The sequence below is a fragment of the Atta colombica genome, unplaced genomic scaffold (genome assembly GCF_001594045.1).
Source record: "Atta colombica isolate Treedump-2 unplaced genomic scaffold, Acol1.0 scaffold19, whole genome shotgun sequence".
Lineage (NCBI taxonomy): Eukaryota > Metazoa > Arthropoda > Insecta > Hymenoptera > Formicidae > Atta > Atta colombica.
The window spans coordinates 746771-773236 of NW_017259282.1; the positions used below are offsets into that span (position 1 = coordinate 746771).

Sequence of the window (26466 nt, forward strand, 5' to 3'; positions counted from 1 at the left end):
TGGGATAGAAATAAACATAAAAATCCTTTTAGCGATATTCGTATAATAATAATCGAGGTATTAATGTTTGCAATTATAATGGGAGCGCGTCGATAGAAACGCTTCGGCCGCTCGAAATAGCAACGCGCTGTATACTTTGAGCCACTTCATCTCTAGCGACTTCATCTCTCTTTTCACGTTCCAAATTTGTTCAACTCGAGTAATATACTTTGACTTACTTTTTCCCTCACTACTCCGGGTTCTTTAGAATTGGTAGAGTTGAGTTTTGGAACGCATTGAAAAACTCATTGAAAAACTCATTGAAAAAAATATAAAATTGTAATCTTTAGACTGCGTTTGGAAATATTACTCGAGTGCATCCGGGTGTATTGTTTCCTTATTTAACATTCGGTGAATATAATAACAAGGATAAAATGACATAAAATGACACGCGGGGGCATTCGAGTGATATTTCCGAACGCAGCCTTATTGTGACTGGCGTACATACATTATACATACACCAGTGCGTCTGATTGAATTCGCTATTAGTTGTTTATGATTGAAAACATAAAATTTTCATAATTATTTTTTGTATAACTAAAAAGTTAAATATGAATCTAACAAAGATTTTTAGTTGTTTGAGAGGCGCAAAATGTGCTCTCACTAGACGAGTGCACGTGTCATTATTCGGTAATGTAAATACACAAGTAAGATGTAAGAATAGTGAAGTTAAACTGGGGAGGCCTATGGCTATTGAGACAAATAGATATCGAAAATTGGAGGAAAAAATTGGTCTATATGGATACTCCTTACTGGCAAGTAATGTTACCATCTGCTATTCTAAAATTCTATTTATATTATAATAAAATATTTGTTTGAAGTCTCTCATCTCAAATCTTAATAAAATAATATACTAACTTTGACGTGTTTCAACTTAAAACGAAAGAATCCGACAAAAAACGCGGTGATTTGCCTCGTAAAAACGAGTTATTAAGTATTAAAGTTCGAGATTTTAGAGGTTAAGATATCTGTCATATTCTGACTCGATAGAGCGCTACGGCCTAGCTAGTTTAAATCGTGCATTTAAGGCTCGATGGATTGGACCAATTATTTTGATTTTATGCGAAGCTTAAAAATCTTTTTTTTTAAATTGATAAAAAGGGAGAGAATTTTAAGCTTTGCTTAAAATTAATGTTGGTGCAATTAGTTTTTAATTCGAGTACTAAACGGTAATTTTCTATAGAACTATCTTAATTTCAGTGACACGTGTAAACATATACATAATTTGTATTTAATTAATCATTTTAATGCATTTTTAATTAATCATTTAATGCATTATTGTATCAACTTAGTACAATATTCTTTAAATATAGTGCTAAAAATTCAGATAATTTAATGGAAAGTTGCTAGTTAATATGCATATCAAGTGCTCGATATAAACAGTATAAATTGTGGTTGTGTTCGAAAATTTACTGATCATGTTTACACCAAACTCTTAATACATGTACTAATCAATAACTTTCTATTAAATCTTAATTTCGGAAGTACCTATAAACATACATAATATGACTATTTAATTAATCATTTATGGATGCATATTATATCAGCTTAGTACAGCTTCTTTAAATGTATTGCTGAAATTAATTTAATAGAAAGTTATTTGTTAGTATGCATATCAAGTGCTCTATGTAAAGTAGAACATTGTCAGTATTGAAAATCTATAGTTTATGTTATATACACTATAGCTTTTCAATACATGCAAATTTTGAAACACAGCCTGTAAAAAGAAATCTAGGATAATATTCAGTCAAATTTTATATTTAAGATCATTTTAAATACATTCTTAAGATATCAGGAACTAATCAGAGAACCGTATTAATATCTTAAGACAATACTTAAGCCAATCTAAATAAGAACTATAAATACTATCTTTTGACTGGTATTCATAGTTCTTATATTCAAGACCATCTTAAGTTCAATCTTGAGATTGAAGAGAAGAGAATGTTTTTAAGTTGTTGATAAGTTCTCTGAATCAGATGAGACTCAATGCTTGATATATTAATAGCTTAAAAACGTTTCGATCATTGTACCAGAGGAAGTGCAATACTACATCACTACACTTAGCTGACTATGTAATTCCAATTCATTAATATTTCGATTTACGTGAGAGCATTGCTAAGAATCAGAATTGGATCGACACATTTGTGTAATTATTTTAAATAAATCAAATTTCACACTGATATCTTGGCTCTAATGGGCATTATTTTATTATATTGAAATGAATTAAAGATGTTACTATTCTCGACTTTTTTTTTGTAATTTAAAAAATCTGTATTATTGACATCAATCAAGTTTGATCGTCAGTCTAGTATTTCCTTAAGCCCATATCAGACACATTGAATCACATTGAATTTTTATTGTGATTGGTCTATTATTGGTCAGCAGTTAGAGTTGGCAGTCGGGTCGACTTACAGAGTCGGTAGTTTGATACAGGCTTGAAGGGGAGGTCCTAGGCCGGTATTCATAGTTAGTTCTTATATTCAGTCTTAAGATGTCACAAATCAATCAAAGAGCTGCATTAGCATTAATACGTTACTTAAGGCCTTCCTGACTACTTAGCCAAAACCGCTGCGTTGGTGACACCGAATTAGATGGTGGCAAAATCGATAGTCACATATTTAAGTACGAACCTAAATCCGGGTACTCGCTTTGCCGAGAATGAACGAGATAGCGAATTCCTTCTTAGACTAGTCGCTTGTTTCAAGCGACCAAAAATGCTTTCTCGGCAATCTTGATTTGATGGTCCTAGGCATCAATAAGGAGGGCATTCTAAATAACATAAGTTTTTAATAAAATAAAATAATAGTATACCCCTCCCATTAATCCAGAATAGTATAAATCATAAAAATAGCATATCTCGAGAGCTTTTCAAAACACTATAATAAAATATTTTTTCTTCTAAAATACTTTTTGAGTTATACGGCTTGAAAATTATAATACCGCCGACATTAGCATTACGCAAGGTGTTTGACCGATGGCTAAACCTCTTGAATATTCAGGATCATGTCCTAGATAACATTTGTTAAGATCAAGGTCATTAGAAATTGTTTTTTTTATTTTCATCTTTGCACTGAATATTTATTTTTATGTAAAAATGAAAATAAGAGAAACAATTCAATGATCTTGATTTTAATGAATGTTATGTAGGACATGATCTTGAATAACATTTAAGAGGTTATTCATTTCAATCAGGCATCATATTAGAGATGTTAATGAAAAACTATAAATAAATTTACTGCGAAAAATATTACCGAAGCTTCGATAATCTAAAGGCTTAGGGCTCGTATTGTATGAAATACAATAGATCCGATTCGACTCCCGACTGCCGATATAAATCTGACGCTCAACTTTATCAAAAATAAAAATTAATATCGTAGCGCATTTGTATTTCGTTTGTATCTGTTTGTACCGATCATTATTTCGTTTGTACCTCAAACAGTTAAACAAAAAGTGAAAAATAAAAAATGGCCAACGCGCAACTTAAGAATTTTTTAATTTCATTTATAATAATAAATAACAATAAGATTAAGGCTAATGAGAATCAGCGCGGAAATAGATACGCATAAGTATTAATTCATAAAAAATAATTCAAAATAATAAATTATGTGCAGCTTTATTATGACATCTTTGACAGCTTTATTACGACCTATTTGAACCTCTTTTATTTTCATTTGTACTTTAAAGGGCTCGGAGATACAGCTACAGAAAAGTGAAAAATAAAAAATGGTCAGCGCGCAACTTTAAGATTTTTTAATTTTATTTAAATAAAAAAGATACAAACGGATACAAACGATCCTCTTTCGAATACCATTGGTCTCATTTCGATGTCTTTTAAAATAGCTAATTTCCCAATGTGGCAATTGCACAAAAATTAAAAAGCGTTGTATCTCCGAATCCTTTAAGATACAAACGAAAAGAAAAAAGGTATAAACGGATACAAATGATTCTCTTTGAAATGTCATAAAATTTTTTATTTTTCACTTTTTGTTTAACTGTTTGAGATACAAACAAAGTAATGATTGGTATAAACAGGTACAAATGAAATACAAATTTTTATATTATATTAATTTTTACGTTATATTAATTTTTACTTTTGATAAAAGTTGAGCGCCAGGTTCACATCAGTCTCCCGGCCGAAATAATATGTTTCGTAATAAATTTATTTATAGTTTTTCAGCATATTAACATCTTTCTAATATGATGCCTGATTAAACAAATTATTAAAAATTGTTTGTCAATTTAATTTAATTCGGAATATTATTACAGTAGTTTAATTGTCGGACTTATATTTTAATATAATATATTATATTAATAATAATATATTATAAGTACGGAAAATAATTCGACGCGCAGTTCAAATTACTACAAATATATGGATGTACATATATAGTATAGGAGAGAGTAGGGTAAATCGGATCTATTTATAATTTTTGCTCTCTATAAGGCGTAAATAAGGTCCGATTGCAAAATCGAAGATGCCGTTGGAAAGATCATTTTTCCTTTATTTTTTTCTTGAGACCATGTTGACATATCTGTCACCTATGTTGAACTATAATGGAAAATGTAAAAATGCTTTTTCTAGTTCGATTTGGAACTATTGGTTCTATTCTCTGGCCCAAATCAAACACTCCTATTTTTATGAACTTTTAGATAGAATTTTAAAATATTTTAATGCATCTTTGTTAGTAAAATCAATTGAGTAAAAACGAGCAATTTAATAATCGAAGATAAAGATTGTTTTCAGAAAACAAAATTACTGATAGTTTATATTTTTTAATAAAATAAAATTAAAATTAATAAAACTCAATTAATCTCTGAGTCTAATGATTTATGACTGATTTAATTCCTTGGACCAATACTACAACCAAGCCTATACCTACTGTACTGTAAATCGATTTGAACATCTAAAAGGAGATTCGATTTGGACACGGGTCCTTTCGAATTTTGGAACAAATTTTACAATAAATTACAAAAGTGATCACAAAACTCTTGATATTTTTTTAATTCTATACCCTTTAATTATCTTAAATCAATTATATCTTTCAAATTTTTAACACCTTTTAAATAATGATTTATAAGAACTTTCTTTTTTAAAAAAATTTTCACATAATGGCAGAAAATACTATTTGCGTCTATTCTATGAATGTTATAATAAACTATCAAGCTGTTGTCATAAGGATTTTACATTACAAATAGCACACAAATCTGCTTAATTGTATTCATTTAAATTAAAAAGGTTTTATTTGGAAGACGATCCAATTCAGGCCACTCTCCCCTATATATAATTTACAATAAATTATTTAAAGCATTAAAGATCCAGCTTCGATTGTTACAGGCTTTAATATTCTTACTTGTGTATTCACATTACGGTCTCAATAAATCATTAATTATTTTTTTTATAGCTGCAAAGGCGCGTACAGAATCGGATTTGCAAATTAATTCTTGAAAATTTTTTAATAATAAAATTATATCTTAATTGCACTATAGTACACATCGAATGAAGTATCAGAATAAATTTTTATTTTGCCTTTTTTCCAACAAAATTGCTTTTGTAGGAATCTTCAGGAGCCTTTTCTGATTAAACAATAACAACAAAACAAAAAAAACAAATATCGTATAAACGCAATTACGCGTTAAAATGCACAAATATCGTATAAACGCAATTACGCATTAAAACGCAATTCAGTATTAAAAGTTCCAGCATTTTAGCCGTAATTTCAGCATTAAAAAAAATTCGTTTTCAATTAGAGGTGTCCATAGTTTCTCCTGTTGACTCTTAAGGGAAAACTGGAGTGGTTGTCGGGACTTTGTAGATCGATATAAATCTCCGAATTTATTAAACGGAATCAAAAATTCTCTTACAGAATTAAAATAGACGCAAAATTTAATAGTACTGCAATGGACTTTATAATAAAATCGAAAAAAGTTAAAAACTTACATTTTTTTCAACTCGTACAGCGGTTAATAGATGTTTTCTTAATATAAAAGTTTCATAACTCGTGAACAAAACGACAGTTCAACACCCAGCGCTTTACAAATAATATTGAGTTAATGTTATTTTAAACTAAGATTAAAATCTTAAAAAGAAAGATTTATATCGATCTGCAAATGACGTGTAAGGCTGAGCGAAGACTTAGATGATAAAAAAAATAATTGTGTCTAGCAATAGATCGATTTTGCAAGAGATGGTTGAAATCATAGAACTTATAATGAAACCGGAATAACCTATTCAAGCAATGAGTGAAAGGTGTGAGCAACATCTGAGAGACAGAAGATGTATTCTGTATATATTTTTATCTTATTCAATAATTTTTCTTCTTTCTACGCATGTGCCAAAAGAGGATAGAAGAGGATAGAAAAATATTTACGTCCTACAGATGTTGCTCACAACTCGACGTTTATATTCCCCTTCCATCACTATAAGTTCTATAATTGCAATATATTCGATAAGACTAGATGTACATTTGAATGAGACAAAACGATAATATAAGAAATGAAACGATAATATATGAATTAAAGATGTCACTATTATCAATTTTTCTTATTTGAAATTAAAAAAATTTTTATTGTTGACTTCGATCAAGTTCGGTCGTTATTCCAACATTCCTTTAAGAAAATCTTAAAACCATCTGTATTACTAATTAAATCATATAATTTTTGTATAACAAATACTTTTTTCTCCTTCGTGGATTCGAAAATCCTTTTCCAAGATTAAAATATACATATTAATACGTGTTTGTGAAGTGTTTATGCTCAGAACGACCAAAAATTTCCGAAATTGATATATTTTTTATCATTTCTTAGTGTAATATGTGTCAAGTGACACACACAAGTGACAATATGTGACAACATTTGCTTGATATGAAAATTTTGCAATCTGTATTTACGAAATAATAATTCACACATAGTTTGCACGAACAAATAACGTCGACTTTTTAAAATTAGACTTATGCCCATTTTTACATAGATTAATTTTAGTCTCAGTTCAATTTACTCTTTGTCTTTTTTTAATCTTTTTTTAATCTTAGAAGAGACGGGGCATTAGACGCTTCATCACGATGAATTTGTTACGAAAATTGACACGAATGTGCGACTGCGTGTATCATAAGTGAAATATTGGTGTGGTAGTATATAAAAACATGTCAATGCGCGGCGCGGGATCCCCTTTAGGATCCCCTTAAAACGAAACTCGAATTCCGACGATGCGCTGGACGATGTACCACCAGAGGTCGCTGTTTTTCCAGCGCATCGACATGTTTTTACACACTACTGATAGAGCTTGTACTATTAGAGAGAGAATGGCCTATCCAAACAATGAGTGGAAAGTGTGAGCAAGACTGAGAGATAGATGTATTTCTGTCCTGCTTAATAACTTTTTTTCTTTCTACATTACATGTACCAAAAGAGGATAGAAGAGAAATACATCTTCTGTCTCAGTCTTGCTTGACATCCGTATCCCCTCCAATAGTATAAGCTCTATGATACTACAACATCAATATCTCACGCAACCTACAATACACGCACGTTCGTGTCAATTTTCATATAACAAATTTGTTGCGATAAAGCGTCTAAGTTTAATTCTAAGAACTTGACCTTATTTGTTACAAGCTACGTGTTTGTGGATTACTATTTTATAAATACAGGTTACAAAATTTTCGTATCGAGCAAATGTTGACTTGACAGCTTGAGACGCCAAATTACATTAAAAAATGATAAAAAATATACCAATTTCAAAATTTTTGGTCATTCTCAGTATAAATTCCATCTCACAAACACGTATTAATACGTATATTTTAATTCTAGAAAAAGATTTTTGAAACTGTGAAAGAGAAAAAAAGTATTTGTTATACAAAAATTATATAATCTAGTCGGTAATACAGGTGAAGATCGTATTCATAGTCGATTCTTATTTCAAACCATCTTAAACCTTCTGAATAGTCGCGATGGCCATGTTGGAATTGTGACATCAGAAGCGAGAAATGACACGTTAATTTATGTTGTATGCCATTTTTAAATAAAGATAATTTGGACGAAACGAAATGGCGAGATCGCTTTAAAACACCTGTAAAAATCGATAAAAACTGTCCTTTCCTCCCTTGACAGTTAATAAATGGTCATAAAAGGCACCGATGTGAATCTGGCGCTCAACTTCATCAAAAATAAAAATTAATACTGCAGGCCGTTTGTACTTCGTTTGTACTTGTTTGTACCAATCATTATTTCGTTTGTACCTCAAACATTTAAACAAAAAGTGAAAAATAAAAAATGGCCAGCGCGCAACTTTAAAATTTTTTAATTTCATTTATGCCATTCGAAAGATAATCGTTTGTACCCGTTTTTACCTCTCTTATTTTCGTTTGTATCTCAAAGGGTTCGGAGATACAGCGATTTCAAAATTTCATAAATGCGTCAAGAGGGTAAGTCGATCATTTTTAAAGATATCGAAATGGGACGGCATTCGAAAAAGAATCGTTTATACCTTTGAGGTACAAACGAGTACAAACGATTCTTTTTCGAATGCCGATGGTCCCATTTCGATATCTTTAAAATTCGCTAAATTTGCTATGTAGGGGTTGCGCAAAAACTGAAACGCGCTGTATCTCCGAACCCTTTGAGGTACAAAACGAAAATAAGAGAGGTACAAACGGGTACAAACGATTCTCTTTCGAATGCCATTGGTCCCATTTCGTTATCTTTAAAAATGACCGACTTACCCTCTTGATGCATTTATGAAATTTTGAAATCGCTGTATCTCCGAACCCTTTGAGGTACAAACGAAAATAAGAGAGGTACAAACGGGTACAAACGATTCTCTTTCGAATGGCATAAATGAAATTAAAAAATTTTAAAGTTGCGCGCTGGCTTTTTTATTTTTCACTTTTTGTTTAACTGTTTGAGGTACAAACGAAATAATGATCGGTACAAACAAGTACAAACGAAGTACAAACGGTAGCAAACAACGAAGTACAAACGCCTGCAGTATTAATTTTTATTTTTGATAAAGTTGAGCGCCAGGTTCACATCGGTCTAAAAGGCACGTAAAATGAGCCTATATTCGGGCAGAAAAACAGTCTGACAACATTAAAAGGAATAAAATATACGCTTTTATATAAAATATCAAGATAATTTTAGTTTTCGTCGATAACTATAATTTTGATAAGTACGAGACAAGTCATTTTTATAATTAAGCAAATAATAACGAAATGGCATGTAACATAAATTTCGTCATCAAAACGTCATTTTTCATTGTATTATAAATTCAGCCATTTATCGTGATGCGGCGCTGTAACACACATTCAAACACGAGCCTATGTATAGTTCATAGCAGGAATGCCTGAGATTCGATTTTAGGGATTCATGTTTTGTTCTTAGTTATTTTTACATTCATGATTGTTAAAATCTGATACGACTGGATATTACGACAGCAATCATAAATATATCGTAGCATTTGTGAATTGTGACAACCGGCCGATGTAACTTCAATTTTAAAACCGGTCATATCAGATTTTAACGAAATCCCTATTTTAACGTGGATCCCTAAAATCGAACTCCAGGCATTCCTGCTATGAATTATACATGTGCTCGCCTTCGGTACATCGAGAATGAACGAGATAGCGAGCTCCTTCTCATACTAGTCACTTGTTTTAAGCGACCGAAAATGTTTTAAGCTTTCTCAACAATCTCGGCCACTCGGCGGTTCTAAGCATCAATAAGCGGTAGGCATTCTAAATAATATATAAGTTTTTAATAAATTGTAGTATAATAAAAGTATATCCCTCCCATTAATTTAAAATAGTATAAATCATATTAACATGCAGTAGTTTACGAGATGTATAATTCTTACGATTTTTCATACGTGTTATAGAGTATACTTCTCCTTTATAAACTCGAGTAGCAAGAATAGTTTAATAGAAACAGAATTTTACTGGAAAAAAATTGTAAACCAGCTTTTCTCTTCACAAAAATCTCGAAAGGCTATCAAAAAAGAAATGCGTATGTTTCAGACTCGAGACTTGTAAAAAAAATATGCGAAAAAAATCGAATAGTTGTAATAGTTGTAATAGTGTAAAAAGCAAATGAAAAGAAGGCCTTTTTCAGTTTAAAAAAATTTTTTTCTACTTAATTAATATATCGATTTTAATGTTCCACATCTAAAAAAATGTAGGTATTAGGAACTAATGAACATTTCAGGTTCGTTCAGGGCTAGATTTGTTCGTTATTATTACGAGGGCTATATTTTACGAGAATTTCAAAGCTTTGCAAAAAATGTAGGTATTCGAAATACCTACATTTTTTGCAAAGCGAGTTCCTAATGGCAAAAAGCCATTTGTTCACTAAAAACCTGTCTGCGGAAAACTTAATTTCTTTATCTTTGAGCAGTCACACAGCGATGATTTTTCTTCATCAAAAGTTGCACTATCACTTAGTAACAAAACGATTGTTTGCAGTTAAATTATTATAAAATGACTTTGAAAAGTATCTTTTTTCATATAAAAAAATGGAATTAATATCCATCATATCAAATAGCTGTGTGAAGTGTTCGACAGCTGATATTTTTTTATGAATTTAAAAAAAAACCTTCCGATTATTAAGAGCTGAGGTAATTTTTTTTTCAAAAAATCACTGTGACTCTAATTTTTAAGATTAAGAGTTTCGTCTGGCACTAATTTGTCAAGAAAGAATTAAATTTATTGTTAATTCTCGAATTTTTTGTTGTCGAAAAAGTTTGTTTAAAATCAATGGAAAGTTGAGGAACGCGAGCGAGGCAGCTCGCCAGGCGGAGTGGAGCAAGTCAGCGCGCGGTCGCGTGGAAAAGACCGCTCGGATGTGTGTGAAGTTGGCACCTCATCTTTTGGCACCGCAAGTTTTGATAAGAGTTCCATTGGCACCCGCAATAGTTCTATAGTTCTATAGTAGGTTTTATAAATAGTTTCGTTGATTTAGCTAAAAAAAATAACATTTGAAAATTTGCTAACTTCCCGTGGCACAAGAAAAAATCAATTGAAAACTATAAAATTTTATAGTTCTCGATGAGTTCTACAGTTCCTGATAAGGTTTTAACAATAGTTTCGATCTTTAAGTTATTTTAAATAATAATTAAATCCGCGCGCTGGCACCACAAGAGTAAAGTACCTTTTAACAGCCAGTTTCAGCCGACTTGTTGGCATTTTCTTGTAGTTGTATAATAGTTCCGACGATTTTTAGATTTCGCTCAGAGTTCTGCTCTTTAAGTACTTTTTAATAATAATTAAACCCGCGCGCTGGCACCGCAAGAGTAAAGAATATATACGAAAGTGCCAACAAGTCGACTGGAACTGGCTGTTAAAACTTTATTTTTGTGGTGCGGTACCAGCGCACTACAATATTTTTTAAATACTTTTTTTTAACTAAATCTACGAAACTATTCATAAAACCTGTCAGGAATTATAGAACTATTGCGAGTGCCAAAAGATGAGGTGTCAACTTCACACACGTACTACTCGGTGACTCGCGCGTATCTGATTTCGTGCGTTAAAGTTTGCTAAATTTACATTTTTTCCGCGATAAATTAACGTAGAAACATGATTTTTTTTAAATCTGTGGTAGCTCGACGAGATATAAACAAATAGCTTAACCAAATTCGTAAAATATTTGTAAGATTCGTAAAATATTTGTAACCATGAAATTTTTAATTTTTTGTTTATTGAATTTTTATTTTTTCAATTTATTACTAAAAGATCACTTTTTACAAAAACTAATGAACATTTCAGCTCATTCAGAGCTAGATTTGTTCGTCATTACGAGAGCTACATTTTACGAAAATTTCAAACCTTTGCGTTTAAATGAACAGAGAGCGAGTTAAAAAAGGTCCTTTTCAATGTTTTTTATCTTTTTTTCTACTTAACTATAGATCGATTTTGATGTTCCACGTCTCATTTTATAGATATTTCGAATACATAGATTTTTTATATCGAACTTTTTTTTACAATCAATTTCATACAATCAATATCTTTCGTTTTATAAGCGAAAAACGTGCTTTTTATAACTATTCGATTTTTTTTCACAAATCTCGAGTCTCAAATATATGCATTTCTTTTCTGATGGCCTTTCGAAATTTTCGTGAAGAGAAATGCTGGTTTATAATTTTTTTTCGGTAAAATTCTACTTCTGCTGAACTATTCTTTATTACTTGAGTTTATAAAAGAGGGATATACTATATAATGCGCAAAATCATAAGAATTATATATCTCATAAACTACTGTGTGTTAATAATATAGCTATAATATAAAAATATGTAATGAAAAATGGGGTGTTTTATTTAAAAAATTCATATTGATCTTGATCTGACCTTGATAATATCGCCTATTTAAAATCTGTTATTTCCACCTTCTTTCCCTCAGAGAAAACCTACAACTTTCATGTAAAACTTTTTCTTGTATCTCTCTTAGTTTTTGAGATATTTGCCTGGAGCGATTAAAATGACCTATCCTATATAAATCACATTGAATTATTATATTTAAAGCATTAAATATCTAGTTTTTACTGTTATAGCCTTTAATATTCTTATTTATAAAGAAAGAAATTAATAAAGTTTTATTAGTAATATTAGACATAATATTATTTCTTAGAGATAAAATATCGGTATAAAAACATCTTAGGCAGCAAATTGTAATCATTTTGAATCACTGACGTCATGTGATTTATTAAAGGTGTAATGTAACGTTATCTTTTTTTCAAACTAAATTAAATGACATCATTTATTTATGACGTATTTACAATATATATATTTATTGACGTCAGATAATGATTAATCGACAATATATTGATAACATTATTAGTGATCAATTTAATAACATCATTCATTTATGCCGTTAATAATACGAACGATACGAATAATACGAAAATAATAACGTTGGTTAATACGACGTGTGGTTGTGACAAATCCATGTCACTTTTATGATAGGATGTCAGATTTGCTAAGAAAGACTATTTAATTACAATACGTCGGATAGACGTTATCTTGCTACCTGGGATGTGTCTGCACCATAAATAGGAAGCATATCACTTTATTTATTAAAATGTTTTTAAGAATAAAATTGCAGGTTCTTTAATAGATTTCGTAGCTTCGTAAAGTATAAACCAAAACGAGTTTTATGGTAAAATATTTCTTTTATGAGATAATATAGAGTCTGATAGAGTGCATATGTAGCTGAATCACAAATGAGGCGTAAATGAATTGGCTTATAAAGGGATCCTAATCCATCTAAATCAGTTTGTTATACAAACATGATTACTGACTAATCATGTTTGTATAACAATTACTTTTTTCTTCTTTTAGATTTGAAAATTCTTTTCCACAATTAAAGTTAAGCATTAATACATGTCTATGAGGTGGAGTTTACGTCGAAAACGATAAAAAAATTTCGAAATTGAAATCTTAAGAAAAATTTGTTATCGTTCTCGGCATAAAATCCATCTCACAAACGTGTATTAAAGTGTATACTTTAATGCTGGAAAAGTATTTTCGAATCTATAAAAGAGGGAAAGAGTAATTGTTATACAAAAATTATCATTTATTTGGTAAATATAGACGAGTAATATAGACGAGTTTAATTTTGCAAAATCTTTTTTATTAGGCCTTCGATCACAATTTTGTATGCTCAGGATTGTTTGTGTATGTCATACGTTTCTGGAGAAGGTATCATTTGAAACGTACGACTTATAGAATTTCTGCACTAAGTCTGAGATGACAGCTGTAAGAGCTGAAATAAAGTGAATTTTTAATTTTTTCTTCAATTTTCTTGTCAAATTTAGTGTGGGCGATGTTTTTTTTTGTTCATACTTTTATTGTATAAAAGGTAATTTTGGTAATTTTAAAGGTAATTCGAAGAAATGGCAATCTGCAATTGTTGGTAATTTTTGTTGATTTAGGATCCTTTTTATGCTCATATCAGACTACGAATTGATGATTATAATTAACGTTGCCCAATTTTACTATACTGAATCATCGTGATTGGTTGAAGTCGAACCGGGCGTTAATCATAATCATCAATCTGTATTCTGATACGGGCATAAGACTGTACTTTAAGGTTGGAATCAGATTACTTGATGATTGAGATTGAAGATTGTAAATTGAAATTTGACCAAGGATAAAGAAATTTTAGTTCCTATTATTTTGATTGATCAAATTTCAATCTTTCAATCTTCAATTTCAATCTTCAATACGTAGTCTGATTCTTGTCTAAGACGAAATACAAGATTCAAGTCTATGAATACCGGCCTATGTACTAATCCAGTAGAATTAGGGTTTGAATTGAAAAAATTGTAAACTGGCATTTCTTTTTACAAAAAACTTCAGAAGGCCATCAGAAAAGAAATGTTAATGTTGATGTTGATGAAATACGTTTGAGACTCGTGACTCGTGTGGGGAATATGCGAAAAACATTTGGATAATTATAAAAAGCAGTTTTTTCGTTTATAGAATGAAAGCTGCTGTATGGAAAAAAGTATTTAGTATTAAAAAATATAGGAATTCGAAATACTTACAAAGTGAGACATAAAATGTTAAGATCAGTCCATTATTAAATAAGTCGAAGAAAAATAAAGATCATCGAAAAAAGCCTTTTTTTCACTCTCCCTCTATTCATCGAAATTTAAACGCAAGACTTTGAAATTCTTGTAAAATATAGTTTTCGTTATAAAGAAAAATCCTCCGTGTGTTTTAGCCTGAAATATTTATTAGCTTTTGCAAAAAACAATTTGTTTACTAAAAATTTGTCTGCAGGAAACTCAATTTCTAAATCTTTGAGCAGTCGCATAGCAAACTACGGAGGTGATTTTTCTTTTCCAAGAGTTGCACTATCACATATATTTAATAACAAAACAATTTTTGCAATTAAATTCTTTTCGAAACAACTTCGAAAAATGATCTAGAAAAATGTCTATTTCTCTTATAAAAAAATGGAATAATTCTTAATATATATTGTATCAAATAGCATTCAATAGCTGCCGTTTTTCTACAAAAAAAGAATGTTATTGTATAGAGGCTGACATTTTTCTTTTTAAAAAAAATCACTGGCTCTAATTTTTAAGATTAAGAATTGCAACTTGCATTAATTTATAAAGGAAGAATTAAATTTATTATTTCTAAATTCTCGAATTTTTTTGTCGTCAAAAAAATTTCTAACTATAAACTATTTAAAAGTTTCGGTGCGGGAATGTGTAGAGTGGAGCGGAGGTATCGCGCCGTCGTGTGAAGTAGGGAAAACTGGGCCGCTCGGCGCTTGTGTATATCTGATTTTACATGTTTAAATTAGCAAGCTAAACTTGCATTATCTCAGCAATAAATTGATCTAGAAGCATTTTTAAAAAATCTGGAATAGGACGACGAGATAAAAAATATCCTAACTAATTGTTTTGCAAAGTAATTGTAACCAGGAAATTTTTAGTTCTTTCTTGTTTCTTCGGTTTATTGAAACACATTTGAGTATAAAGTGCATGTTTGACTAATAAATTTTAGTCACTGAGCTACGTTTCTTTATTTAATCCTATAATTTATTGAATTGTTCTGAAAAAGTCTTAGCAAAAAGATTATTATTTCAATTGTGTATTTCAGATACCTACATTTTTTATACTAAATTTTTTTTCCAATAATAAATGATTTTATTAAGACCGTATTTAAATTAAATACTAAGTAAGCATATTGAAGCCTATAATGGTCGAAACTCTTTTCATGCCTAAATAATTCAAAATGTGATAATATGGCATCATTATGATAGATGTGAATGATTTTAAATTTACATGATCATTTTTGTAAAACATTTTTTGACAAACGAATCATAGAATTCTACATTTGAAAAATTGAACGAACTTACCGTGAAGTTGGACTCCAATTATGCTCTTGTCTGGTCCGGATGGATATGTGTAATCGCATTTCGATGCGCTATTCCTAGGAAATTTTTAAGTGAGAAAACAACGCCATCCTGCGTCTCTGTCCTCAGCGCAAGTAGCGGCCATCATATTAGGTGTACAACTTTGCTTCCGCCGTTTTTTTCCGAAATTCGAGGCTTTATTGTAAAAAACTGGTTATACATTTATACATTATTATGATTCAAAGTATTGTCCATCGCTGGCCACTATTTTCTCCCATATTTCGGGTAGCGTACAAATCCCGCGTCGAAAAAACTGGTCATCTTTTGAGGCTATCCACGAACCCATCCAATTTTTTACTTCTTCATAAGACCGGAAGTGCTGGTCAGCCAGGCCGTGTGCCATTGATCGAAACAAGTGATAGTCATAGAGAGCAACGTCTGGAGAATACGGCGGGTGGGGTAGGACTTCCCATTTCAACGTTTCCAAGTATGTCTTGACCACTTTCGCAACATGGGGTCGAGCATTGTCATGCTGCAAAATCACTTCATCGTGTCTCTCGTTGTATTGCGGCCGTTTGTCTTTCAATGCTCGGCTCAAACGCATCAATTGCGTTCGATACCGATCGCCTGTGATTGTTTCAGTCGGTTTTAACAGTTCATAATACACTACGCCGAGCTGGTCCCACTAAATACAGAGCATGACCTTGGACGTCAAAATCACCATTCTTGAAGCGTTGAAACCACTCACGACACGTTCTTTCACTAATAGCGGCCTCACCATAAGTATTTGAGAGCATTCGATGAGCCTCAGCCGCAGATTTCTTCATATTGAAGCAAAAAATTAAAACCTCCCGCAAATGACGAGAATTTGGCTCGTAAACTGACATTTTCAATCGAGAATAACTTTATGATGCAGACACAAATCGTCTATGGGATTATGTTGACAGATGCCCAAGTTTATTGTATGACGTCTATGATCTATTTATTTCGACCACTTACCGCTAAAGCCATCTATAGGAAAACGGCGGAAGCAAAGTTGTACACCTAATATAAAGCCGACAAATCTGAAGAACGAGTGGGCAGGAGAGCCTATCCATTCAATTATGCCATATCTTGTCCGGATGGATATGTGTAGATCTTTAACATTCAGATTTGTTTTACTGTTAATATAAATAAAAGTGTGTTTCTTTTATTTGAAGCTCTACAACTTTTTGTGTTTCACAGGTTGAATAAATAAGCGATGGCTAAGTTGTCTTAAGAATTGCAAGTTGAATGCTGGATCTGTAATTATTGATCGATTGTAAAAATGAGCGAAAACTGTTGAAATCTCGTTTCAACCAACCGTTCATCCAAATTGACGCCTTTACTAGCCGCCAATGAGGTCGAGGCGTGTCTAGTGTGGCATGAGCCGAAAATATTAAAGAATTCCTGCTGCCGCTAATACAATTTTGATCTAACGGCCTAAAGTTTGGGACGAGACCGGTTTATGGAGAAGGCGAGAAATACAGAGTGTGTCACAATCTACCTGATGAAATCAGGTCATGCGTGAGATTAACATAATATTTAAATAGAGAAAATACACGAAGCTCCGGCCTCTCCCAGAATTGTCTGAAAATAAGAAGAAGTTGGGATCTTCCAATTCTAGATGTCTTAAGTCTTGCTGGAATTCTAATCACCAATGTATCGAAATTTGAGAGAGTTGAATAATCACTAAGATTTGTAATCTCTGTGCAGAGTGCTAACAGAGTTGTAAGCTTTCTGGAGATAAGCTCAAATGATAAATTCTCGTGAGGATACAAAGATGCTAGGATTGTACTGGATCATCGGAGAAAGATCCCAAATAAAATCATAATCGGGGGCGCTTTTAGACAAGTTATCCCCTAAAAAAAAATCGGTTAACGAGTGGGTGTGATCCCACCTCGTTTGCAGAGAGAAGGGAAATGACCGCGCGATGTTTACGTGTTTAGAGATGAGTACAAACCCATATTTGGAAGAGTTACAGATAAAAATTCGAGCACTGATGATACAGGCGGGGAAAAACAGCATATCTGGTTTTTCTTACAGAATCTACCATAATCTGAGAGGTTTGATATACGCGATTGTATGATCCGATAGGGATGCAAGCGTCTAACGCTGACGCCGGTGTACCTCTTAATAAGAAGGCCTGGCGGATAATTTCGCTGTCACCGGGAAATTCTGCTCCATGCCGAGTGAAAAGGGGATGACAACATATTAGAATCCGATTCAAAATAGATTGGTTGGTTACTGATAAGGCGAATCATAGCTGTGCTGGCCACTAGGGGACAACCAGGATTCCTTCTGCTTTGTCAACAATGATTTTCCGAAGCACTTTAGCAAAAGGGGGAACGCATAAAAATAGAAATTGCCCCAATCTAACGAGAATGCGTCAACTGCGAAAGCCAGAGGATCTGAGAGCAAGGAGACGAATTTAGGACACTTAGCATTGATTACAAAGGCAAACAAATCGATATCGAATCGATCAAAATGAGACTCAATTTTGTTAAAACGCTTGATTTAAGACCCATTCAGTTTCCTCCGAGATCATCCGAGATTCAGCATCTGCTCAGCATCTCAACATTTTGAGCTGAAGGGATGTATGCGGCATAAATAAAAAAAGTCTCGTGTCGCACACCATTCTCAGATCCTTCATGCAAGGCTCGATAGGTACGGAAACTTAATTGAGTCCATGCGGTTGATGTAAGAAAGAGCTGTAGAGGCTACTCTTAACAAGATATCGCATCCTCTCATGTGGGTTGTAAACGGATTATATATGGATTTTAAAACATGAAACACCGCTAGAAGTTCTAAAAAATTGATATGATTCTGTTTTTCTTCTGTTGACCAAAACTCGTGTTTCGCCGCAGACTGCGTCCCACCCTGTTAGGGATGCATCCGTAAAAATTTCCATAGCGAAATGATCTGATCTAATGGTGTTAGCCTGAGTCGGGTTTACTAAAACTTTTTCTCAAAGAAGATCTTCTCTGATCAAGGGTGGTAAAGTCATCAGAGAATTGAAATTCTTGTCTGCCGCTGAAAGGGCTAAAAATTTTTCTCTCTCTAAAATCTTAGTATGGAGGATCCCGTATTGTACAGCAGGGCAGATTGAAACAATCCAGGCAGGGAACCAATGTAACTTGCGAAGAGCCGGATCTTGCATGTCCATAAGCGTAGCATCGTAAGCGTTTTTCAGAAAAGCTTATCTCTCTTGTCCTGAGGAATTGTCTGTATTAAAAAAGAAGCGGTAGGATCTTAAAAATCTTAATGAGGACAATAGGCTTAAGGCAGCAATATTTTCCAAGCACGCCCTTCGTGAGTCTCTAATAAAAAGAAAATCATCTAAATATGCTACCTGATAACCCTAGATAGATAACCCTTATCTCTGAGTGATGATAACACGGGTTTTAATATCTTTATAAAGATATATGGAGCGGATGACAATCCGAACGGCAGAGCTCGGAATTGATAGAGACAGTCCTGAAATCGAAGGAACTTTCTGTTGTTTTCATGAATCGGGATTAGTCTCTTCGAGATCGATTGAGGCTAGAAAGTCTCCCGAAGAGAGAAGGCGGACGACCGTCTTCCAATTTTTCATTTTAAAGTGAGGAGCTCTAATAAAATTATTGAGACGCTTCAGATTTAGGATGAATCTCCAGCCTCCAGAAGGTTTCTAGATAAAAAAAAAGAGGATAAGAATTGTCCCTCGCAGTCTGTCACCGGTTCAATTGCCCCTTTGTCACATAATCTAACAATCTCTAAGTAACAATTATACTCTTCGGATTGAGATAGATGAACTAATGGTTCCATCTCCTGAGATGGGAGATAGCTAGCAAAGAGAAGTCTATAATCTGTGATAGCTTCTCGGGTTCGATGTAATTTGTTTCCACTGGGAAAGGAAAGACGATAATTTGCCAGCTACCTTTACCTGGCATTTATCGTCTCCTTGAGTGCGAACAGTGCCGGTGTAGTGATTGGCGACTGCTGCCCAGCGTCCTTGCTCTCCTTGCCGCCGATCTCGCTCTGTATGCAGGGGCGTGAGCGTTTCCCGGTTTAGCACAGGTACCTTGCGCCGTCTGTTTAATTGATTGTTGCATCTTCTTGGAAATTACAGTGGAGCTTTGACAATATCCTTTTCCCAAGTGATAGCCTTTTTCATTTTCTCTCCAAATGATATACCAAACAGAAGGTCATCCGTTAGGATAGCCGTACTTTTAGCTAAAAGATTGAGCGTTGGCTTGGTCTGCGCTCTTCTTAACAAGGACAGACGCTAAAATAGCTAAAATCGCCCTGTCGTTGACTTTTGAAACAGCCGCTCGGGCCTCGGGATTCAGTGAAAGCTGAGTACTAGGCTTTTTGTAATAGCTTCGCCTAAGGCGGTGCCGACCTGATCCTGGTCTCTACAATGAAACTCATCCCTTTTCACAATTGAATTATTTTTCAATGCTGACTTACATTCCTAACCTGGGGACTTTTAAAAAGGACACTGATAGGAAGTATTTTTTTATAAGGATCTTCCTTGGTTCGATATCGAAACCCCTGTGCAAGAGATTACCACCTAGTCGTAACAGGCTGTTTCAAGGCTGCGTTTCGACATTTATAAAGTTGTTGCCAAAAAGCTGTCTCGTTAAAGCATCCGCATTCTCATCATCTGATTCCGAAACAACGGGAATATCGAGAGTTGTTCCTGGCGATTGATGGCAATATCGTGGGTATCACTTCTTTACTATCCCCTAATTCTGAAAAGTAAGGGGGAATTCCGATTAGTCGGAAAGGCTGTGTCGACTTCTGGCTTGCATTCCACAAATGCAGATCCGGTGAGTGCATACCTATGGTATGCGGATGTTCTGGCCTTACCTTTCGCGCAAGCGCTGCCAGGGAGTCCTCGTCTGAGGGGTCCGAGATGGACCGCCTTCGGATGGAAGATGTTTCCGTCCCTTGATATCGGGCCTCGACTTAACGCACGGTATATGCAGCTCGTGCTCAATGCCGACCTGTAGGACGAGGGGGAACGAGATGCACTTTTCCACGCACGAGACAACGCCTCGATCAGGCGTGTCATTTTTTCCTCCAGAGCTGCGAGACGATCGGTGGACGATGATCTCTTCCTCTTCCTCGAATTGTGCGAAGATTTATCCATTTGGGTGACATTAAAACTGCCAGATTCGCAAAAAGTTTACCAGAAACACAGGGAATGACTGTTGGGAAACAGAAAAAAACAATGATGGCCGCCGCCTGCGCGTACGCGGAGGACAGCGACGCAGAACAGCGTTGTTTTCTCACTTAAAAGTTTCCTGGGAATAGCGCATCGAAATGCACATATCGTCCATTCGGACGAGACCTGGCATAATTATATTTTCATGTTATGGAAAAATAGACAACGTTCTTCATATGATTTAAAGCAATGAGTACTGAGATTATTCTTTTCGAAGACAAGCAATGATCAACTTTACCTTTGACTGGTGAGTGTTCAAAAGAAGACAGTCTTAAAACTAATTAATTAAGAAGTCTTAAAACTAATTAATTAAAGCTCGATTAAAGATGTCGACCAGTGAAAACTCTATCTTCTTTCGAGAACAGTTTCCATTGGGAAACTTAATCAATTAATTGTAAATGCAATTTTAAATAACTCGGCACCTCTCTTTTCATTGTGAAGTCATATGCGCGCGCCCTTCCATAATAGTTGTATAACTTTTTCTTACTATTTTGTGTTTTTTTATATTTTTCACACATAATAATCGTTTTTTTTTTTTATAAAATATATAAAATGAATTATAAATTTGTATTTTGTTTATACTACAAGAAAAGAAATATTATGTATCTAAAATAAAGTAATTGATAAAGTATTGACCGATTTTCTTTTTTTCTTTCTTTTTTTTTAACTTCTTTTTGTATATAAGTTAGAACAAAAACCATTAATTGAAAATGAAATACATTGAAATACAATGAAATACATTTTATACATTTTAGCTCTTATTTATTGCATGATGTAAGAAAGATTTTTTTTTCTTATTGAACTTCAATGTTTATCATCATTTAAATATATTTTATTTCTTTTATATATGAGATTTATTTTTATTAATTTTCATATTAAAACATCTTTTTTCCCCTTCTCTCATCTACAAGTATTTAGAATAATTAAAGACATATTTTTTCATTATAAAGAAATAAAATTGCTATGATAAGCATGGAAACACAATAGTGATTTGTTAGATCGTCGTTACTAATATATGATTTTTTTCGAACGTTATAGTTTAAAGGTTAAAAGATTATATTGTTGATAGTTTTCCGCGTTGTTGATTGCGCATTCATTATTATATGATATATTTTTACAAAAAAATTAAGAGCAAACGAAGCAAATAAATTTAATAAAAAAAAAAATACAGATTGAAATACAGATTGTACTAATTAATAAACTTCATAAAATAGAATGTAGAATGCGAGATAAAATTCTGATGCGTATATTTTTGTTTATTATATAGATGTGCTTTCGATTTCATCAATTTTTCTTTTTATTGATGTATATACTTCTTTTAAAAGGTATTGATATATACCATCTATTTTACATATGTCGCTTATATCATTCACAATGAAGCTGGGAGATTCGATTATCAATGAATAAAATATAATTTTATATATATACACACATACACACACAAACAAACAGTGTGCGCGTGTAGTAGAATCATCGTTATCTTAATAATTGTTCTAAATGTTTCGGTTACATAAGTTTCATAACTTCGAAAGCGATAAAAGACATTACCATTAGTTCAATTTTGAATTAACAGCATTGTCAAAATTAAGATATATTAAATTTATTAATGCATATTCTTACAAATTCAAGAATTGTCAACTTCAAGAATTTTTCAAAACATGAATAAAATAATTTTTTATGTACTTTTCGAATTATAATGCATGAATGTTATACAGTATCGTTGATATTAGCATTACACAAAGTATTCAACCGAGTGCTAAAAACCTTTTAATTTTCAAAAGCATTTATCACTTATTAATTTTTTTAGTATTTAAAAAAGAAACTGATTTTTTAAAATATCTTTATTTAAAAAAATTCAACGTATCTTTATCCTGATTTTAATAATTGTAATCATAATAAAATTAATGGCACCATCTTATATTTCCATTGAAATCATGAAACTTTTTGATGTATTTTTTATATTTATTATTGAGATATGTCAATGTAAATGTCATATTGAAACATACTTCATTCATACAAGTTAAATTATAATTATATACTTCAATATACATAAATATATATTTTATTTATTATTTAATTTAATTATATTTATATATTTATTAACACATACAATGTACATAAAATTATTTTAATATTAAATATTTTAAAAATATATTTTATAAACAATATTTATAAGTTTAAAAGAATATTCTTGAGGCTTCCACGGGTGCTTTCTATATAAAGATTATGCGTTTCGCGAGTTTCTTCTGTGTTCAGATTCTTGGAATGCCAACGTTTTGTGTACTTTGCATTCCACTTCATCAGGCTGAGGAGCAGCCTGATACTGAGCTATTCTTCCGGATCGTTCCTTTTTATATTACTACTTGTTGGAGTAATGGGAAAGAAGAGAATTATGAGGGAAATCGGTCTGTCTTCAATAATCGGGAGAATGGTTTTATTTTATTTATGTTATAGCCATTATCTCTTTAGATTGTTAGGATGTTTTTTGTATCTCTATGGCTTCTCTATACTTTCTTGGAAAGTATGATGTAATATTGGTTATTATGGTCGTTTTGTCAAACAGTATTTGATGTCCTGTTTCGATGTTGTGTTCTGATAATGCTGATTGCGTGACGTGTTTTAGCCTGACATCACGTCAGTGTTCTTCTATTCATAGATTCACTATTTTTCCAGTTTCTTCAATGTATACTTGCCCGCAGGAACAAGATATTTTGAATATATTATTTCACCAACGTCAATTGGCCGCGGAATTGACTAATGTGTTTGTGTTTGTAGTAGAATAATAGTAATTTTAATTTTTTTTCAAAGATATTCTTATTGAATTCTTCTTAATCCAACCTAAGTAATGGCAATTTTAATTCTATATCAAAAATTATTACTCTTCGAAAAAATTAATGTATCAAATGAAAAATTAAAACCCAGATGCTACAATCTTAACTAATCAAGTTAAATTCTATCAAATTAAAATGTAAAACACAAATGATATTTTTTTGATTGTCTCTTGTTATTTATTTAATCTCACTCTGAATGATATCATTCGTATCATTCGTATAAAAGATTTGGTGTCAACAAAATTGGCGCCAAGTTAAATTCCATGTAATTCGGATACCAAATTATATAAATAATATTAACTTTAATGATATGTATTATTCTTTTAAAAGATTTGATACTAAGAACTAGCACAAAGTTATATTCCATTTCTTTATACCATGCCATTAAATAAATATATGAATATTTATCTAATGATACTTAATGATTATTTGAATTGATATCAACAACTGTGACGCCAAATTAAATTCTATTATCAAAATCAAAAATAAAATCCAAGTGATACTGTCTTTATTATTATTTACTTAATCCAAATGATACTATCTTTAATTTTTATGAAATGAAACCGAAATATACATAGTATACGACTTTTTTCCTGTAACCGCAAACTGTTTCCCGCGCATGACTGCTCTCTGAAGAAGTGGATGTTTGAAATCAAACAAGTTAATTTAGCAAATTTTGTCTTATAATACGCGTCTGCATAAAAATGGAATTACGAAGTTGTATTTTTTTTTTAATGCAAATTTTCAGCTCATTTTTATCAAACAATTATTATTATTATTTGTAAGTATATTTTAAAGTCTCTATAATCATTAGCGACATTATAGTCTTTGATACTTCAAACTTTTCGATCATATATCGTTAAATTAAGATTTAATTAATTACTCGTGTTCCTTTATATCAATATATTATAAATAAAACTTGAAATATGAATTAATAATTTGCAATTAATTTCCTTTTTCTTTTTTTTTGGGCTTCCACTGAATGATTATAACGAGCTCTTCTTTATAAGATAATTTCCCTGACTTTTTTCAGTTTTCTACGTCTGTGGCAACCCTGACTGATTTTCGATAATTGATATAAATTTGTATACCGCCGAAAAATTGCCATCTAAAATTGAGTAAAAGTTTTTAATAGTCTCTCATTGGTGTCCATATCAAATATCGTTAAAAGATATTTACAATATATGTATAGTATTGAGATACACTATATGTGTAATATATTGGGAGTATAAATTAGTTCGGTCCGTTTCGGTCCTAAAGATGGCTCCAGCTGTTGTGAATGGTTCATAGTGATAGCTGATTTTGGCGATTTCAGAGAGGTTAAATCTGCTAATAATATTCAGTTTATATCGCATTGAGTTTCATACAAAAATCTTGATTTTTATTGTGTTTGAAATGTCGAATTTTATGTTAACCAAGCAGCATTTGCGGGAAGTTTTGATTTTCTGCTTTAATTGGAAAAAAGTGCGGCTGAAGCCCATCGAATGCTTGTCGAAGTTTATGATGACACTGCTCCAACTGATAAATCATGTAGGGAATGGTTTCGAGGTTTCAAGGATGGAGATTTCAGCGTTAAAGACAAGCCTCGCTCTGGACAGCCAAAAAAATTCGAAGACAAAGAATTAGAAGCATTACTCGAAGAAGATCAGAGTCGCAAACGTAAGAGAAGCTTGCAGAATCATTGGGAGTAACTCAACAAGCCGTTTCTGTATGATTGAGAGCCATGGGAATGATTCAAAAACAAGGAAATTGAGTATGAACTGAAACCGAGAGACGTTGAAAGGTGATTTTTCACTTGCGAACAACTGATTCAAAGACAACAAAGAAAAGGTTTTTTGCATCGGATTGTGACTGGAGATGAGAAGTGGATATTCTACGACAATCCTAAGAAGAAAAAATACTACGCTAAGTCCGGTCAATCATTGTCATCGACCTCAACATCAATACCACGGCCGAACATTCATGGTTCGAAGATCATGCTCTGTATCTGATGAGACCAAAAGAGTCTTATTTACTATGAGCTGCTGAACTTGGCGATTCCATTACGGGCGATCGGTATCGGCTACAATTGATTCGTTTGAGCCTTGCATTGCGAGAAAAACGACCGGAATACGAGCAAAGACATGATAAAATTATTCTTCTTCATGATAACGTTCGGCCTCATGTCGCTAAAGTCGTAAAAAAATATTTGGAAACGTTCAAATAGGATGTTTTACCGCTGTATTCTCTGGACATTGCTCCTTCTCACTACTGTTTCGAAGGATATAACAAGTCACAAGTTCACTTCTTTCGCAAAAATCGAAAATTGGCTCCAAAATTGGATCGCCTCCAAAGACGAGTCATTTTTTCGGGATGGAATTCGAAAATTGCCTGATAGATAGGAAAAAGTAGTAGGCAGCGATGGACAATATTTTAATTGATCTATTCATTCATTTTGTTTTGAAATAAATGCATTTTTGAACACAAAAAAAACGGACCGAACTAATTTGTACTCCCAATAGTATTTATAATATAT

The 26466-nt window shown here is 32.4% G+C and overlaps 1 protein-coding gene across 2 annotated transcripts in view; it reads left to right on the plus strand.

The window, feature by feature from the left end:
* The first annotated feature begins 490 nt into the window (after positions 1-490).
* LOC108686811 (surfeit locus protein 1) overlaps positions 491-26466 on the plus strand; it is a 50134-nt gene continuing 24158 nt past the window's right edge. Inside the window, exon 1 of one of the 2 annotated variants that reach the window (XM_018192283.1) lies at positions 491-794. In XM_018192283.1, the coding sequence (XP_018047772.1) occupies positions 591-794 (204 nt within the window). In that variant the 5' untranslated portion in view covers positions 491-590. Of the gene's footprint in view, positions 799-26466 lie in introns of both variants that reach the window. The other variant, XM_018192284.1, reaches the window with a different exon arrangement.